The 18221-nt window shown below is 42.7% G+C and overlaps 1 protein-coding gene across 2 annotated transcripts in view; it reads left to right on the forward strand.

The window, feature by feature from the left end:
• MGAT4A (alpha-1,3-mannosyl-glycoprotein 4-beta-N-acetylglucosaminyltransferase A) overlaps window positions 1-18221 on the forward strand; it is a 146695-nt gene that overhangs the window by 122382 nt on the left and 6092 nt on the right. For both annotated transcript variants that reach the window (XM_037807832.1, XM_037807831.1), the window contains exons 11-14: window positions 6770-6877; window positions 7001-7194; window positions 14458-14536; window positions 15144-15210. In XM_037807832.1, the coding sequence (XP_037663760.1) occupies window positions 6770-6877; window positions 7001-7194; window positions 14458-14536; window positions 15144-15210 (448 nt within the window). The remainder of the gene's footprint in view (window positions 1-6769; window positions 6878-7000; window positions 7195-14457; window positions 14537-15143; window positions 15211-18221) is intronic.

An 18221-nucleotide genomic window follows, 5' to 3' on the forward strand; every position in this document is an offset into this window, starting at 1 on the left:
TGGTTACTTAGTATGAGCAGAATGTTCAATTAGGATGAACTTAAATGTTTGGAAATGAACAGGGGTGTTGGTAGCAAGATGTGAGAATAACTAACAGTGCCGAATGGTGTGTGAATGAGGTGGAAAGGGGAAGCTCAGAGTCATATGTGTCACCAGAAGGAAAGTTGGAGGTCAAAAGATGGGAATGTATAAAACTGAATCCTATGGTGGGCAATGTCCATGATCAACTGTACAAATACTAGAAGTCACTTCCATGAACCAGAACAAATGTATGACAATACAATTAGAAGTTAATAATAGAGGGACATATAGGGAAGAAATATATACCTATTACAAACTATATACTACAGTTAGTAGTATTTCAACATTTTTTCATAAACAGTAACAAATGTACTATATCAATACTACGAGTCAACAATTGAGGGGGGTTGGTTAGGGATAGGGGAGGATTAGAGTTTCCTTTTCTTTTTTTTTTTCTTTTTTCATCTTTCACTTTATTTCTTGTCTGGAGTAATGAAAAGTTTCTAAAAATTGAACAAAAATTGTGATGGATGCACAGCTGTATGAGGGTACCCAGGGGCAAGTGATTGTACACTTTGGATCTTTGGATAATTGTATGGTATCTGAACAATCTCAATAAAAATGAAAAAAAAAATTCAAAAATCAAAAAAAAAAAAAAGATACGGGGGTGTGAATGACCTTTTAAAAAAAAAAAAAAGTAATTAGGGAGAAGCTAAGATGGCGGCTAGGAGAGACAGGGCAAAAAACACCTCTGTGAAGAATACTAGATAGAGGCCAGAAAGTGATCCAGAACACCAGTTCCAGCGATGCACCAGCTGGACGGGGTCTGCTGGATCCACAGGAACCATGAACTTGGTGAAACCGAGAGTCTGCATTCTGGAACGAGTGAGGGAGCCAGCTGGGTGCCTGGCAGCCGCGCCGCGGTGTGGGGAGGCCATGGATTGGCGTTTGGAGGCGGACTAGTTCTTTTTAAAAAAAAACCCAGGAGTGGCTGCAGATACGGCAGCGAGAACCACACAGTGAAGCGCAGCAGGAAAGGGCTGTGCAAACGCCTTGGTGTCTGACATGGAAGATAGCTTTTCATGCACCCACTGCTAGTTGTCTCGGAGCGAGGAGGGCAGAGGGGAGCCAAAAGGGGAAAAGAACCGCACCCCTTGCAGCCATCTTCCTGGCGGGCTGGGAACGCTCCTGCTTAGCGCTGGAGACACAGCCCAGAGCTGCACCAAGGGACCCAGTGTGATGGGAAGTGTTTCCCGCAGCACCACGCACATGCCACAGTATTGGGCGTGGACAGTAGCCTTTTGTGCACCCGCAGCTAATTGTCCCGGAGCTGGGAAGGCGGAGCTGTGCGAAAAGGGGGAAATTAACACACCCCATTCAGCCATCTTTACAGCAGGCTGGGAACACCCCTGCACGGCCCAGCGGCCCGGGGCTTCCCTTGGGGGATGGCACACGCTTGTGGCATGGTGCGGCCTTCCCTCAGTGGAGGTCCTGGAGGGGCACGGCTGGGAGGAAGGGCCCACCCGGAAATCCCGGGGACTCTGCGCCAATGCCGGGGACTTGTGGGTCAGCGGTGGAGACGATCTGTGGTGAGACTGAGGTGACGGTTTGGACTCTTGCAGCAGCCTTGGATCTCCAGAAACACCTGGGAGGTTTGATTATTGGAGCTGCCCTGCCTCCCTAGCCGCTCAGATGCGCACCCCGCATTCAGGACGGGTGGCGCCAATGGCACACCCAGGCTTGGTGCACCAGTTGGACTCCATGGGAACCAGGCCCCCACACACCACAGGGCAAAGTTGGGGAGAACTGACTTGAGGGGAATGGGTGACTCGTGGACGCCATCTGCTGGTTGGTTGGAGAGGGTGTACGCCACCAAGCTGTAGATCTGACAAATTAGAGATTGGTGTCTGAATAATCCTTCATATCCTAGGGGAACCCTGTCGAGTGGAGCAGGTGCCAAAAGTCCAAAAACAACAGAAAATTTTAAAGCATGTGGGAAGACCAGACGATGTGGATGGCCCAAACCCAAACACCCAAATAGGAAGATCAGGGGAGACACAGTACTTGGAGCAGTTAATCGGAGAACTGGGGACAGGTGGCGGGAGCATGGCACAGGATGTGGGGGACATAGGGGAGGACCCTGGAGGAGCGTGGAGGGGAAATTGCAAGAGTAAATGGGAAAATGGATGACCTTGTGGAGATGGGGGAGACTGTTGACCAAGTTGGAAGGATTCTGGATACCTGTGGTGCAGGGCTGGAGGAGGCTGAACGGCGACTCAGTGACCTTGAGAACCACGGAATGAGGATGGAGGAGCAGAAGAGGGAATGGGGAAAAAATAGAAGGGGTCGAGGTGGATCTCCGGGATACGGTGGGTAGAGTGATGCGTCCAAGTATAGGACTCATTGGTGTCCCGGGGGGAGGAGAGGGGTAGAGGTCTGGAGGGAGTGTTCAGGGAAATTGTTGGGGAGGACTTCCCGGACCTTCTGCACAGTGTGGATACGTGGAGCACGGATGCCCAGCAAACTCCAGATGGAATGGATCCAAGTAAACCCACTCCAAGACATATTCTGATCAGACTGTCAAGTGCTGAGGGGAAGGAGCGGGTTCTGGGAGCATCAGGAGAAAAGCAATTCACCACATACAGAGGAAACAACATAAGACTGAGTGGGGACTACTCAGCGGCCACCATGGAGACGAGAGGGCAGTGGCATGACATATTTAAAATTCTGAGAGAGAAAAATTTCCAGCCAGGAATGCTTTATCCAGCGAGGCTCTCCTTCAAATTTGGGGGAGAGCTTGAATTTTTCACAGACGGACAGATGCTGAGAGATTTTGCTAGTGGGGGACCTGCCCTGCTTCAGATACTGGAGGGAGCCCTACGACAGAGAAGCAAAGAAAGGAGAGAGAAATATAGAGAAATTTAACAGACATATATAGAACATTACATCCCAAATCACCAGGACACACATTCTTCTCTAGTGATCACAGAACTTTCTCCAGAATAGAGCATAGGCTGGGACATAAAACAAGCCTCAATAAATTGAAAAAAAAAAAAAAAGGAATTATTCAAAGCACATTCTCTGACCACAATGGAATACAAATAGAAGTCAATAACCATCAGAGACTTAGAAAATTCACAAACACCTGGAGGTTAAAAATGAGGGGGAGATGAAAACATTTCCGGATAACCAAAAGCTGGGGGACTTCATCACCAGTAGATCAGTCCTGTAAGAAATGCTAAAGGGAACTGCGCAAGCTGAAGGGAAGGGACACTAAACAATTGACTGAAGCCACATGAAGAAATAAAGATTTCCAGTAAAGATCACATGGTAAATATAAATACCAATACTACTGTATTTTTGATTTGTAACTCCACTATTTACTTCCTACAGGATCTAAAATACATAAAGTGTAATGATAAATCAGTGGTTTTGGACTCAATGTAAAATATGTAATTTTTGACAAGAACTACATAAGGCTGGGGGAATGGAGGAGTATAGGGACATAGTTCATGTGTCCTATTGAAGTTAAGTTGGTATCAAAGAAAACAAGATTGTTATAGACTTAAGATGTTAAATTTAAGCCCCACGGTAAACACAAAGAAAGTATCAGAGAATATGATCATAGAGAAGAACAGTGGACTATGGGTTATGAGACGTGGGGAAAGGGCAATGGGGAATTAATAAGAAATGAGTGTAGGGTTTCTGTTTGGGTTGAAGGGAAATTTCTAGTAATGGATGGTGGGAAGGTGAAGGCGTTGCAACATTCTAAATGTGATTAATCCCACTAATGGAATGCTAGGGAGGGGTTGGAATGGGAAGGTTTTATGCCGTAGATATGTTTCCACAATTGAAAAAAAAGACAGTCTAAATAGATAATGACAATTAAATGCCATAGATGATCCTGGACGAGATCTAAGAATAAAGGAGAAAAGGCTCAAAAGGACACAATTGGGACATAAGAAAAAAATGGAATATAGAATGTAAGCTTTATGTCAATATTAAATTTATAGAACTTCTTAACTACACTTAATGTGATTACATAAATGAATATTCTTGTTCATAGGAAATGTATATGTGAATTATATTGTTTGTTCAAGGATGTGTGCAACTTGCTCTCATATGTTCAGAAGACAGAGCAATAGATGATGGATGATAGGGAGGGAGGGAAAGAAAGAAATGGTAAAGTGACAAAATATTAAAGTTGGTAGATCGCGGTATCGGTGGAGGGGGCTCGGGGTGTGCTGGAGTTCCTTGTATGGGGTTTGTATTATTTTTGCAACTGTTACTGTAAGTTTGAATTTATTTCAAAATAAAAATTAAAAAAAGTAATTAGATGTGTTTCCTTGTCAATTTGAATTGTACCTCTGTAATAAATACAACTCTTCATTTATTTCATGTAAGCATAAACAAAATATGAATGTACATATTCTTAAAAATGTCAATTTTGACACATAATAACAAGTAAATATTTGTAAGCATATGTCATTATAGAGTTGACTTAACACTCATTGTAACAAACATCTAATTTGACTCCGTGATCTTATTATGTTCCCTAGAATAGTTTGGTCATCTACTTGTCAGTTTTCAGGATACTGCCTCCTGGTGTCTGTAAGCTATCATTGCATTCTCTTTGTTTACAGAGCAGATCATGGAAATAGTGAAATCATAGGGTATCTGATTTCCAACAATAATTGAACACATAAATTGATTTGAACAGCTCATTTTGAAGATCTAAGCCTATACCTGTTTTTCCAGTTTGCTAATGCTGTCATTACGCAAAATACCCGAAATGGATTGGCTTTGATAAAGGGGGTTTATTTGGTTACAAAGTTACAGTCTGAAGGCGGTGAACATGTCCAGATGAAGGCATCAACACAAGTATACCTTCACTGAAGGAAGGCCAGTGGCGTCTGGAAAACCTCTGTTAGCTGGGAAGGCACGTGACTGCGTCTACTGATCCCACGTTGTGTTCCAGTCCACCCTCAGCTCCTGTCCATTCTTCAAAGTGTCTCTCTTGGCTGCAGCTGCACCCTTCTGTCTGTGATCACTTTTCTAGGACTCCAGTGATTTCAACCGAAGCCCACCCTGAATGGGTGGGGTAACACCTCTACGGAAACTATCCGATCGGAGGTCTCACCCACAGCTGATTGAGTCACAGCTCCATGAAAGTGCTCAATCAAAGGATTCCAACCTAATCAACACTAATACGTCTGCCCCTCCAAGAATGCCGCAGAGAACATGGAGTTTTGGGGGACATAATGCATCCAAATCGGCACACCTGTATTTTCATTATGACTTACAGGAATTCTTATTGTAGGACATGAGAAAATAATTTCTACCTTCCTGGAACACACTAGCATTTAATTTGTGTTGTGAAGTTTTATCTAATATGTGTTTAGGTTCTAGAATCAGCCTTTGAGGGGAAAAACTCATAGGGAGAATTAAAACCATGAAGACCTGTTAAATCATCCATAAGTTTTAGTACACAGCTCTTTGGACAGACGTAGCTATTTTTTGCTCTTCCTTCATCCCCCTTTTCTCTGACTCTTGATGTCAAGGAAGCTGTCCCTACTTGCTTGCTTCCTGGCCACCTGAACACATCTTGACAGCGTCTGAGAAGCCCTTCAAATCACTTACATGCTCTTCTAATATTTTGTCAACGTGCTCTGACTCTTCAGACCCAGTTACTGCCATTGTCTGAGCCACAAGCTCTCCTGAGTGATAGGCTGAGTCTCCCACACTTTTCTACATCATTTTCTTCTCTCCTTCCCTCTGTCTCCCTCTTTGTCTTGTGTTCTCCACTCTCTTTCCCATTACTCTCTTCCCTTTTCTTCCCTTTTCCCTGTTCTTCTCGAGTAGTTGAATATATGTAAGTAAAGTTTACCATTTCAACTCTGTTCTAGTATTAGTAATAATGCCGGTGAAGTAAAACGTTTTAGAAGAATCCGGCATTGTAATATTCAGTTTAATATTCCACTTTCAAAGTGGAAGTCTTCTATAAGTGTGTCTTCTCCATTTTTTTGTGACCCCAAACTCACAGAAGTCATTGAAAGTGTGTGCTCGCTGCCCTGAACATGGTTTGTAGAACCTGCAGGACCTGCACGGCTGCCTTGGCGTACTCATCCGATGCGACGTCGAGAGACCCGCTAGCGCCACGTCATGGGTGTCGTGGCATTTCCACAGCTGCGGGCCACTGGCATCAAGCTGTGAGGCGCTGTAATCTGAAGTCCGAGCATGATGCACCTGGATTTGAAGCACAGGCATTGCACCCCCGTGTCGAGATGGAGTTGACTGTGGGGTTTTTAGTATCATTGGCTTGCTTTGAAGTCACGTTATTGGCTCACATTTCCATGTTGCTTTTGTGCAGCAGACTTGCAGATTTGTCATAACATTATTCAATTAAAGATATTTTGTATATTTAAAACAAACCTCTGGTCTAGAGTATAGTTTGCATTTTAATATTAAAAGTCAAATCTCTGTTGGCTTGTCATGAAGAATGGGTGGGGTTAAGTCCTTCACTCTTCCCTTAGATGTGCGAACTTTGCATCCCCAGATGGGCCTGTCTGTCCCGTAGGCAGCCAACCTACTAATGCCTCAGAGGACTATGACACATGTATGACTTGGAATTATGAGATGAAGTTGCATTTTTTATAAAAATATTTCTCTAAAGGATTTCTTGGCTTTCAAATGAGGATAAGATTTCACTTCATGTAACACTAACATGATTTCTTAAAATCTTGTTTAGAAACATTGTGATAGACAGAAAGCAAATCTGAGAATTCGCTTCAGACCGTCCCTTTTTCAACATGTTGGTCTGCACTCTTCACTATCAGGAAAACTTCAGAAACTCACGGTTGGTGATCTAATTTTCTGTTCCTCATGGACATACAATTTGTTATTTAATGTATAATTGTTCATCTTTTTTAGTATAAATAAGCGGCGTGTTGTTTAACAGCATATGTGTCTTTCCTTCTAGGACAAAGATTACATGAAACCGTTACTTCTTAAAATCCATGTCAACCCACCTGCAGAGGTTTCTACTTCCATGAAGGTCTACCAGGGGCACACGCTGGAGAAAACGTACACGGGGGAGGACTTTTTCTGGGCGATAACCCCAACAGCTGGAGACTACATCTTGTTTAAATTCGATAAGCCAGTCAATGTAGAAAGGTTGGTGATTATTGAAATATATCTGGTCTTGCAACTCAAGCCTCTTGTTTACAATATGATTTATGATGGAAATTTTATGTGTATAACAAATGAGAGGGGACAGTCCCAAAATGTTGGCTTATAAATTACATTTAATGCCACTTGGTAATAAAATGGCTGAGTTGTTTTCAGATGCAATATCAGTATTGTTTGATCGACCATGTTTGATCGATTATTTTGATATTTTCCCAGTTTATACCTAGTTTAATTTTTAAAATACTTTTTATTATGTTGGACTCTTCCTCAAAATCTCAAGTTAGTTTTCTTGTCCTTATACTAGAAAATGCCTTTAGATTCGATGGAGAGCTAGTTCATTAGCCCAGCCATTAGGTTAAGTGGTTCCTAGTTACTGGTTTTGCAAATGTTGGGTTATTTTTAGTATGCCGGAGGAAGTATACCCCTTTTATGTTTTTCAGCATTTATGTTCACTTTTCAAGATTTAGGGCTTTTTTCTCTGTTTTTCCTCAGCAGTCACAATTCCTTGTACTTTCCTCAGCCCTTGTTGTTCCATGACTTTCTGTAGCTTACATGTAATCCGCAGAATAAAATGTAGCTTCTCTAGCCTGTGGCACGTTACTTTGTGTGTCCTCATGTGAGGGCCAATTTGATTTTTAGAAACTGCCAAAAATCATTCCGAATAATTCTGTTAGAAGTGGTCAAAAACAATTCTTAGCTGTAACATAATGTAACTTATTTTCTTTGGCTGCACTGGACTGATTCCAAAAGGAATTTAAATTGTAGAAGTATTTTAAGCAATGGGAATATCATATAAAATTTCTTTTGAATACTATTTTGCACTTGGATGAATGTTTTGTTGTCATTTAATGCTCATTTTATTATAATGCTAGATAGTAATGATCTGCATGTAGAGATATTTTTACCACACCTGACAAGTCACCACAGAATTAGAAACCACACAAGTGGCTGTCACCAGGCATTTGGGTAGATGAATGACGGAGCCTCCATGCCTGGAAGGCTGGGAGCCGCCATTGACAAGAACACAGAGAGAGAGGGATTTATTTACATGGAAACTGTTCAAGATAAAACACTAAGTAAAAAAAGCAAATTGTGGAAATTGACAGAATGATCCTACTTTTGCTGAAATAATGAAAACAATATTTTATATATATTATGTACAAAAAAAATCTAGCAGAAATATATCAAACTGTTAATAGAGCTGGGATAACAGGGAATATTTCATTTTGACTTCATAGGTTTATTTTGTGTGCTTTCTCTCCCAATAAGCAATTTACTTTTTTTCCTAAATTATACTTTGATTTTTAGAAATTGCATTTTTACATGCAGTTGTAAGAAATCAAAGTGAGAGCTCTTGTTTGCCCGTAGTAAAATATCACACCAGGATTTGACACTGGTGGTCAAGACAAAGAACGTCCCTGTCACCAGGAGGGTCTACCATGCTGGCCTCTGGAACCTTCCGTCCTGCCAGCCTCCATTCCTTAGCCCCTGGCCACCACTCTTTTGTGGTCTATTTCTGTACTTTTGTCATTTCAAGAAAGCTATATAATTGGAATTGTACAATAAGTAACCTTTTAGGGGTTTTTGTTTTTTTTCACTTGACATAATTCTGTGGAGATGAGTTGTTACAGTTGTCAGTAGCTCCTTCCTCTTTATTGCTGCGTCACATTCCATAGGAGAGACGCACCACGGTTTGTTTAATCACTTACCCATCGAAGCTCTGGGTTGTTCACAGTTTTGGCTTATTACAAATAAAACTTCTGTGAACACACATGTAAAGGTTTTTAGGTGGAAGTAAGTTTGGGATCAATGCCCAAGAATGTGACTGCTGGGTCATATGGTAGTTGCATTTCTTTTTCTTTCTTAAGAAACTGTCAGACGTTTTCCGGAGTAACTGTACCATTTTACAGCCCCACTAGGGGTGGACGGGGACCAGCTCGTCTGTGTCTGCCCCGCGTTCGGGGTTCTCGCTGTGTTCTGTTTTAGCCGCTCTGATAGGTGTGTGGTGATAGCCCATTGCGGTTTCACTTTCCAGTTCCCTAATGGCAAATGGTGTTGCGCATCTTTTCATGTGCTTATTTGCCATCACTCTTCTCTTCGGTGAAGTGTCTGTTCATGTCCTTTGCCTAATTTCTGATTTTTTTTTCACTGCTGAATTGCTTTTGCACCTTTGTCAAACATTAGTTGGGCATATTGGTATGGATCTATTTCTGGGTTCTCTATTCTGTTCCATTAATCTGTGGTTTATCCCTTAACCAGTACCACAATTGTCAAATGCATTTTCTGCATCAATTGACAGGATTATGTGATTTTTCTTCTTTAACTTGTTAATATCGTAGATAACATTGATTGTCTTTCACTTTTTAAAAACCTTTTAATTTGAAATACTTTCAAAATTGCAGGGCAGTTAGAAAAATAATGAAAACCCCATACAGAGAATTCCAACATCCCCCATCCCTCCAGATCCCCAGCCGTGCTTCCACGGTCCTCCAGTGGGTTTGGAGAGCAGCTTCATGTCTCGATTCGGGCAGGTGTGTGTGGCCCTGGGAGCTCCCCCATTTTCGTGGCTCCGAATGCCCCCTCTGCCCCAGGAGGCAGCGTCCCCGCGGCCCCAGCCCTGTACCGAGTGTCCTGTAGCAGCCACCCCGCACCCGGGCAGCCACTCGACTTGCCCAATGTGACCGCTGTCTCCACGCAGCCTCCCCAGGCAGGGGGGCCAGGCAGCCCCCCGGAACTGGGACAGGTGCTGTGCTGGCAGCATGTGCTGGTGAGGGTGGGGAAGGGGACAGCGGGGGCCGGGAGAGCCTTTTTCCTGAGGTAGGGCTCGCCCTGTTGTTGCGGTCCTTTTACTGTTTCCTGGAGTTTTGAGAAAGACATTTCTTCCAGTTCTTGCTGGTTGTTCAGAGCTTCTGGGGGGTGGGGACAGGGCACTGACGTGTCTTGCCCGACATCTCGAAGGGGGCAGCGCCACATTGATAGAAGTTTGAATATCGAACCAGCCTTCCACTCCGGGGATAAACCCCACCGAATTTGTTGTGGTGTGTATTTTCTTCAATATATGCCTGAATTCTGTTTGCTGATATTTTGTTAAGGATTTTGTGTTTCTATTAACAAGGCTTGTTGGTCTGTAGTTTTCTTTTTCTGTATTGTCTGTGTTTAGTTTTGTTAAGAGTTTGCTTCCTAAAATGAATTGGGAAGTGGTCTCTCCTTTTCTGTTTTCTAGAAGAGAACGTGTAGAATTGGTGTCGATTCTTCATGAAACATTTGGTGATGTTTTCTAGTGTAGTCATCTGATCCTGGAGATGTCTTTTTTAAGGGGTTTTTAAATTACAAATTCAGTTTCCTCAGTAGTTGCAGGGCTATTCATTTACTGGCATTATTTCTTCAAGTATTTTTTCAGCCCTGTCTTCTTCCTCCTCTCCCTCCAGGACTTGTGACGTGGACATGTGAGCTGTCGTCCTGGTCCCACAGCTCCCAGGGGCTCTGCTCTGTTCTCTTTTCTTTTTAAATTTTAAGTCTCTTTGCTCTGTTGCCCAGATTGGGTCGTTTCTACTAGCTTAGCCTTCACATTCACTGGCTCTTTACTTTGTCCCTCATTCTGCTGGTGAGACCCTCTATGGAGATCTTTATTTTGGTTATTGTTTTTGGTTCTAAACTTTCCGCTTGGCTCTTCTTTATATCTTCTCTTTCCTGTTGTTGTGACTGTCTAAGTTTTCATTTGTTTCACCTGTGTTCTTAATTGCTTGTTGAAGCATTTTTATAATGGCTGCTTTAAAATCTTTTTCAGGTAATTCTGACATCTTTGTTATCTTGATTTTGGTGTCTGTTAATTGTCCTTTCAAGCAAATTGAAACTTTCCGGGTCTTGGTAGGGACTTGACAAGTGATTTTTGATTGAAACCTGGGCCTTTTAGGTGTCACGCTAGGAGGCTCTGACTCTTCTTTAAATCTCTCGTGAGGGCTGGCCGCCTCGGATACCACGCAGCCAGGGGAAGGGAAGGCCGCTGGCTGCTTCCTTCTGGGTGGGTTGGAGTGCAGCTGCCCCTTGGTCTAGGTGGACCTGGGCTGGGCCAGGCAGGAGGGCCTTGTGCTGCTCACCATGACGGGACGGGGGGCTCCATCACCACCCTGTGTGCATGTCCTCATGTGACCCCACCCCAGTGAGGGGTGTGGGCGCCCCTGTACAGCCTGGTGGACGTGGAAGTCTGGGTTCCACTCAGCCTTGGTGGGTGTGAGCGAGGCTGGGGCCGCGTTCTTTCTGTGGTGTTTGGACAGAGTAGAGCAGTTATCATCTAAAATGTTCATGTCTTACTAGGGTATCCCTTTCCTGAACCTTTGGCTGGAGAGAGGAGGCTTTTTGGGGGATGAGAAGCTTTTTTTTCTGCGCGCATTGGCATTTCCAGGTTGGTGGGTCCTTCAGTTCCAGTCTGGAATACAGGAGGCAAAAAGAAAGCCCCGGGAGCCCGGCTCTGTCAACTCCTTAGCCCCTGAGGTCCACAGCCAGCCTGCCCTCTGCTCCGCCCCCCCGCGCTCCTACGTCTGCTTAATGCTCAACGTCCTTGGCGCTCACTGCACCTGGCAGCGGGATGGGGAAAGGCATGGCTACCTCGTCTTCCCCGAAGCACAAGCCCAAAAAGCAATTTACCCTTGTTCTAGTTTGCTAATGCTGCTGGAATGCAAAACACCAGAAATGGATTGGCTTTTATAAAGGGGATTTATTTGGTTACAAAGTTACAGTCTTAAGGCCATAAGGTGTCCAAGGTAACATATCAGTAATCGGGTACCTTCACTGGAGGATGGCCAAAGGCGTCTGGAAAACCTCTGTTAGCTAGCAAGGCACGTGGCTGGTGTCTGCTCCAAAGTTCTGGTTTCAAAATGGCTTTCTCCCAGGACGTTCCTCTCTAGGCTACAGTTCCTCTTCAAAATGTTAATCTCAGTTGCTCTTGGGGCGTTTGTCCTCTCTTAGCTTCTCCAGAGCAAGAATTTGCTTTCAATGGCTGTCTTCAAACTGTCTCTCATCTGCAGCTCCTCTCTCAGCCCCTGGGCATTCTTCAGAGTGTCCCTCTTGGCTGTAGCAAGCTCGCTCCTTCTGTCTGAGCTTATACAGTGCTCTAGTAAACTAATCAAGGCCCATGCTGAATGGGCAGGGCCACACCTCCATGGAAATCATCCAGTCAGAGTTATCACCCACAGTTGGGTGGGGTGCATTTCCATGGAAACAACCTAATCCAAACGTTCCAACCTAATCCCCACTAATATGTCTGCCTCACAAGATTGCATAATACATTAAAACCGGCACAACCCTTGTAATCAAAAAAAGAGTAAATATATAATGATATCCCAAACACTTTTACATTTACAAAAGTTTATTTTTAGCAAATACAAAAATCCATCAAAGAATCTTCTGAAGAATTCATATATTAGACATCAAACTTCTTTACAACAAATACTTTTACAATAAATCTCTGTACAGTAAGATTTACATGCCCCAATTGAGTGCACATTTCTAGTAAAACATCCAGTAAGTAATTCTAGAATGACAGTATATATGAATTTTCTTAAGAGCTCATGGATACACTCACCCTCCCTAGGCAGAGAAGAGGAATCACTTTTTGATTTCCATAGTAACTTACTTTCTGAGAGGGGAGAAAGCAAAAGTTGAGTTTATCAATACAGAAATGAGTTACAAAAAGTATTTTCTGAGTATATAACGTAATACGTGTTCAATGTATGAAAATTTAAAAGTGTGAACAGTCAAGAAAAAAATCACAATTCCACCTCCAAAAGCCACCATTATGACTGTACTGGTGTATTTTTTTCCTTGCTAATTCTTTACACTTTCTAGTTTGAGATCATCTATATGTTAATTTTGTATCCTATATTTCCCATTACATTTCTCATAGCAATTTATAAATGTTTTGATGGCTGCAAACTATCCCATTGTGTGGCACACCATCATTTACTTCATTGAGGATTAAACTTTTTGGGTAGCATTGTTTTTCATAATAAATAACCACAGGGTGAACATCTCTGAATAAAACTGTCTAAACTCCACATATATCCGTGGGCTCTTTTCTTTTAGAGGCAGCATCCCTTCTTCCATATTTTTGCATATGGACAGCTGAGATATTGAATGGCCAGTGGTAATGTGAACCAGGATTCCAAGTCAAAGATGCCTTTTTGAAAACTCTCTCTCATAAGAAAATGCAAAAGTTTTTGGTGTGGCTTAGCAGGAGCCTTTCATTAGGGGTCTTTTGTCGTGTGTAACATTTGAAAGCCGAGTCTCTGTCACAGGTGACTTTTGCTTAAGGACGTAACTATGTTACAACCCTACTGTGGCTGTTACTTGCTGAGGATTTGTAATCTGCATGATACTTTTTGTCAGTTATGATAAGTTCCTTGAAACACCCACATGAGGTGAGTTGGGAATATCTGCATCGTGTGAAGAAAACTCAGGTTCAGAGAGCTAATAGTTAGAATTCAAGTAAGCAAGAGGCCCAGGATTCGAACCACATCATTCTGACTACTAAGCCTAAACTTTGAACCATTCACTTAAGGTTTTAGATTTAGATTTAGACCTACTTTGTAGGCCCCATCTCATTTCTACCCCCAGCCGCCACATTTACACCTACACACAGTCAGTTTTCAGAGTATAAAACCATAAGGGCATTACACTCAAAGCCAGAGAGAATTTTAGATTTATGAAAGTATATCATGGAATCGTTATTCAAATATTTCTTAACATTGGCAAATGGAAGTTCTTCAGAAATTTGGGAGAGGTTAATTTACTTCCAGTCTATTTAACGCTAAAGTTATTTGTATCAGATAAAACCAGTCTGTGAACTTGCCATGACTAGTGGTTGTCCTAGTAAAAATTTTCTGATACAAGAAACAGGAGTATTGTTTAGCTGATACAATTTTTATTATTCCTGGCAAGAGGTTTACATATTTAAAACAATGTAAACAGCAATATAAAACTGCCATCATTTCTTACCTGTTATGTATGTTATTACGTTAAGCAGAAAACAGGCCCCTTTCTGACTGAAGACGTACATCAGCTAGGGATGTCCCCTTAAGTTCATGAGTTTCCCCAACTATTCAGAATACGTAATGTGTCGCCACCACACGTGCTAGTGTCCAGTGCTGCTTTGTTCGAGTCCTGCTCAGAAAGGCAATGCAGATAAGGTCACCTCTTAGAATCTTCGTACTATGTCTGACTCATATTTTTATTTTTATGTTTGTTCTTCAGTTATTTGTTCCATAGCGGAAACCCAGAGCACCCAGGAGATATTCTGTTGAACACAACCGTAGACGTTTTGCCCCTTAAGGTATGACGGTCTATCTTTCCTGTTAACTGTCCTTGAAGTTATTCTTGTTTATTATGTAAAAGCAGGCCCGCAGTAGAGAGTAGTGCCAATTAAAAAAAATTACATCAACAGCTAGTAGATTGGCCTGTTTGCCTCATTTGTAGAAAGAACCTTCATTTTGTTTCCTGTTGGAAAAGAACTTGGAATTTTATACTAGGAAAAGGAATGAATCATTATTTTACTTCGTTTACCTGCTTTTGGTATTTTGAGACCCAAAATACCATATGGTCTTAATGCTTGTTGATTAATATCCAAAATTAATTGATCGGTTTCTAGGGAGTGCTTGGATTTCTTTCAGGTTAACACTCAGTTCTTTGCTTCTATATATTTTTCAAATTTAAAATGGTGTTCTTCTATTAATGTTGACTTTTTTCGACCACCACCATCTTATAATCAAATTCAGATGACAGTATTTTAAAAAAACTTCTATTGATAAACCTTGCTGAGATGATCTTTTGCTTTTTAGAGATAGCTGTGCTACAAAATGCCACTGTTATATTTATTGAACTTAGATTTGTTTTAAATAAAAGTACTTACTTATAAAATCGGTGCTTTTGTTTTGTTTTAGAGTAAAGGATTGGAAATAAGCAAAGAAACCAAAGAGAAACGATTAGAAGATGGTTATTTCAGAATAGGTAATTTCTACTTGAAATTAGTCAAATGTTCTTTAACTTTTGTGGGTTATTTCTACACTGTAATATGAAATTCTTTTCAGGTGTTAAGCAACTTTACAATTATAATTACCAATGTACCCCCAAGTGTTATTTGCTCTCGTTTTTTAGTACTTTCATAATTTTGACCCAACTAAGATTTCAAATCAAAGGTTCATTCACTGGTTCTTCTTTCTTTCTTCATCGTTGGTATTCACTGGTAATCTGCCCTGAGCTGCCTTCCGCATTCTCTTCCCGGATGAGCTTAGCTACTTTACAGTTGCAGCTGACATCCATATGCCAGGGCCTGGGCCTCAGGTGTGTATCGAGATGCCCACGGGCACAGCCGCTGGAGGCCACACAGCCATCTCCTCTGAGCATGTCACACGGACGTTTCTTTATTAGTCCTCATGGTTTCTGTGTCAGTATACTTCCAGGTACCTGGGCCTAAACCCTGGGAGTCACTCTGAATAACCTTTCCCGTACTGCTCGTTGGCATTTTTCTAGTTTGCTAATGCTGCCCGTTATGCAAAATACCAGAAATGGATTGGCTTTTATAAAGGGGTTTATTTTCTTAAGGCCATAAAGTGACCAAGGTAACAGATCAACAATCGGGTACCTTCACTGGAGGATGGCCAGTGGCATCCAGAAAACCTCTGTTAGCTGGGAAGGCACGTGGCTGGTGACTGCTCCAGAGTTCTGGTTTCAAAATGGCTTTCTTTCAGGACGTTCCTCTCTAGGCTGCAGCTTCTCTCCAAAATGTCACTCTCAGTTGCTCTTTGGGGTGTTTGTCCTCCCTTAGCTTCTCCGGAGCAAAATTCCCCTTTCAAAGGCCATCTCCAAAATGTCTCTGTAAACTGCAGGTCCTCGCTCAGCTTCTGTGCATTCTTCAAAGTGTCCTTCTTGGCTATAGCAAGCTCGCTCCTTCTGTCTGAGCTTATATAGTGCTCCAGTAAACTAACCAAGGCCCATGCTGAATGGGCGGGGCCACACCTCCATGGAAATTATCCAATGAAAGATCTCGCCCACAGTTGAGTGATCACATCTCCAGGGAAACATCCAATCAAAAGTCTCCAACCCAATCAACACCAGTACGTTTCCTGCCCACACAAGACTGGCGTTTGGGGGGACATAATACATCCAAACCAGCACAGGCATCAAGTCCATTTATTTTGTCTGAATCTCTGAAGTCCCTGTCTGTGATGGTGGCGTATGCCGTCTGCCTCTGTTTCAGAGCCATGGAAGAAATGCATCTACCTGTGTCCCCCTGTTGGCTTTCCACAAAGCTACTGCAGCTGCCTTTCTAAAATGTAGATATAACTATATTTACCCAGCTAAATGTCTTCACTGACTTTCCATAATGATGTAGCATGTGTATCCTGACATTTTTATTCCTTAGCTCTCAGCCACCTTCCTGCCTCATGCCTTGCTACTTTCTCCTTGCTCGTTATAGTCTCTTGTCCTAACACAATATTATGTGGTCATGTCTCTGCCTGAAATTACCTGTTGATATTTTGCCTCCTAATGAGTAAGTTCTTGTCCTTTACTGACCGGTTTAGTTGGCCCTCTTCTCTTCCTACCATGTCTTGCGCACTGTCACCATGAGATCATCCTGTTGTTCTCTAGCTCTGTTCTGTGCACTTGTCCTGGAAGGGGAGGGCACATCCAGAAACATATGTAAAATTAGCTGAGTACAAAAGCCATTTATCACCCCTATTACCGATTAATCATTTAATTTCTGAGAATGTTGCGTTCCTGATTATGAAAGTAGCATAGAAAACAGAGAAGTCTGTTTTAATTATCTCTGCAGTAATTTGAAGATAATGACCATCCAAAATATCAGATTATAAGTTAAAACTAGAAAAGACCTCATGGGTTATCAAGTGTAGTACCTTGTGTAACAAAGACACCACCAGAAATAAAGAGCAGCTGATGTTTTTTCAACTGAAAATAAACATTTCTGCTCCCTTAAGAGCTATGCTTTAGTGGAATGGCAGTGAAAAGAGTGCTGCCAATCTTCTCCCCAGAGAAACAACCCTAACTGGAAAAATCATCAAGCAAACAAAAAACCTATTTTAAGTGTGAAAATTGTCCTAAGAGAATACAGTGAGTGGAGAAACATTTATGAAAATCTAATGAATCTTGGTAAGAACATTAAGAGTCTGGCATTTGAGCCAGGGCCCACCCCATTACTCCCCTGCCAAGATCAGTGAGATGGAGACTCCACTCTGGGCAGGTATAGTAAGAACACGGGACTCTCCCACTGGCATTTGTCACCCCCTCCGGCTCTGTGCTGTAGAAGTACTGTTTCAAGCACGAGCAGTTGGGGTGGAAGCTCCACCCAGCCAGGGCAGGCTGGAAATGCTGGGCTCAGATCCCCTGCATGCTCACCCCAGCACCCTGGCAGAGGCAAGACCAGAGCATCAGGGGTTCCTGCCATGATCCAGGGCTCCTCTCCTAAAGCAGGGTGTCCCTCTGAGAAAACAGGGCTGCTGTCCCCACCAAATATCCTGAGCGGTGGGGTGGGAATAGGCGAGGAGGCCGGCCATAAGAACAGAGAGCTCTATAGCCCTCCCCAAAAGGATTGATTTGATTTGGAACAAAACTTGGGAGAAGGTCAAGCCCAAGATGCTGTGGAAAACAATGGAGATTTTGGTGATAAGCAGTTAGGAGACTGGTAGCTTCATGATGCCAACTAGCTAAACTGTAGCTCAGCCAGAAGTTTAATGGGGAGAATCAGGAAAAGAGCCAAGAGATAGCTAAGATGAACCCTGTTGGGGTCGGGGCAGACTTCAAAAGCTGGCCTCAAAGATGACCCTTTCAAAGGAGCCAGAATTTAATTGGATCAGACTGTGGAGCAACCAATGCCCCAGGGCACTGTTGAAAGCCATAGACCATCAGCCAGTGATTAGAGGGGAGTGGCTGAGTGTGATTCCAGCAGAGGCAGATCAGTTAGAAACTTTCCAGGTGAGGGAGAGACAGAGAGCCCTTCATCT

Source organism: Choloepus didactylus, chromosome 17 (genome assembly GCF_015220235.1).
Source record: "Choloepus didactylus isolate mChoDid1 chromosome 17, mChoDid1.pri, whole genome shotgun sequence".
Taxonomy (NCBI): Eukaryota; Metazoa; Chordata; class Mammalia; order Pilosa; family Megalonychidae; genus Choloepus; species Choloepus didactylus.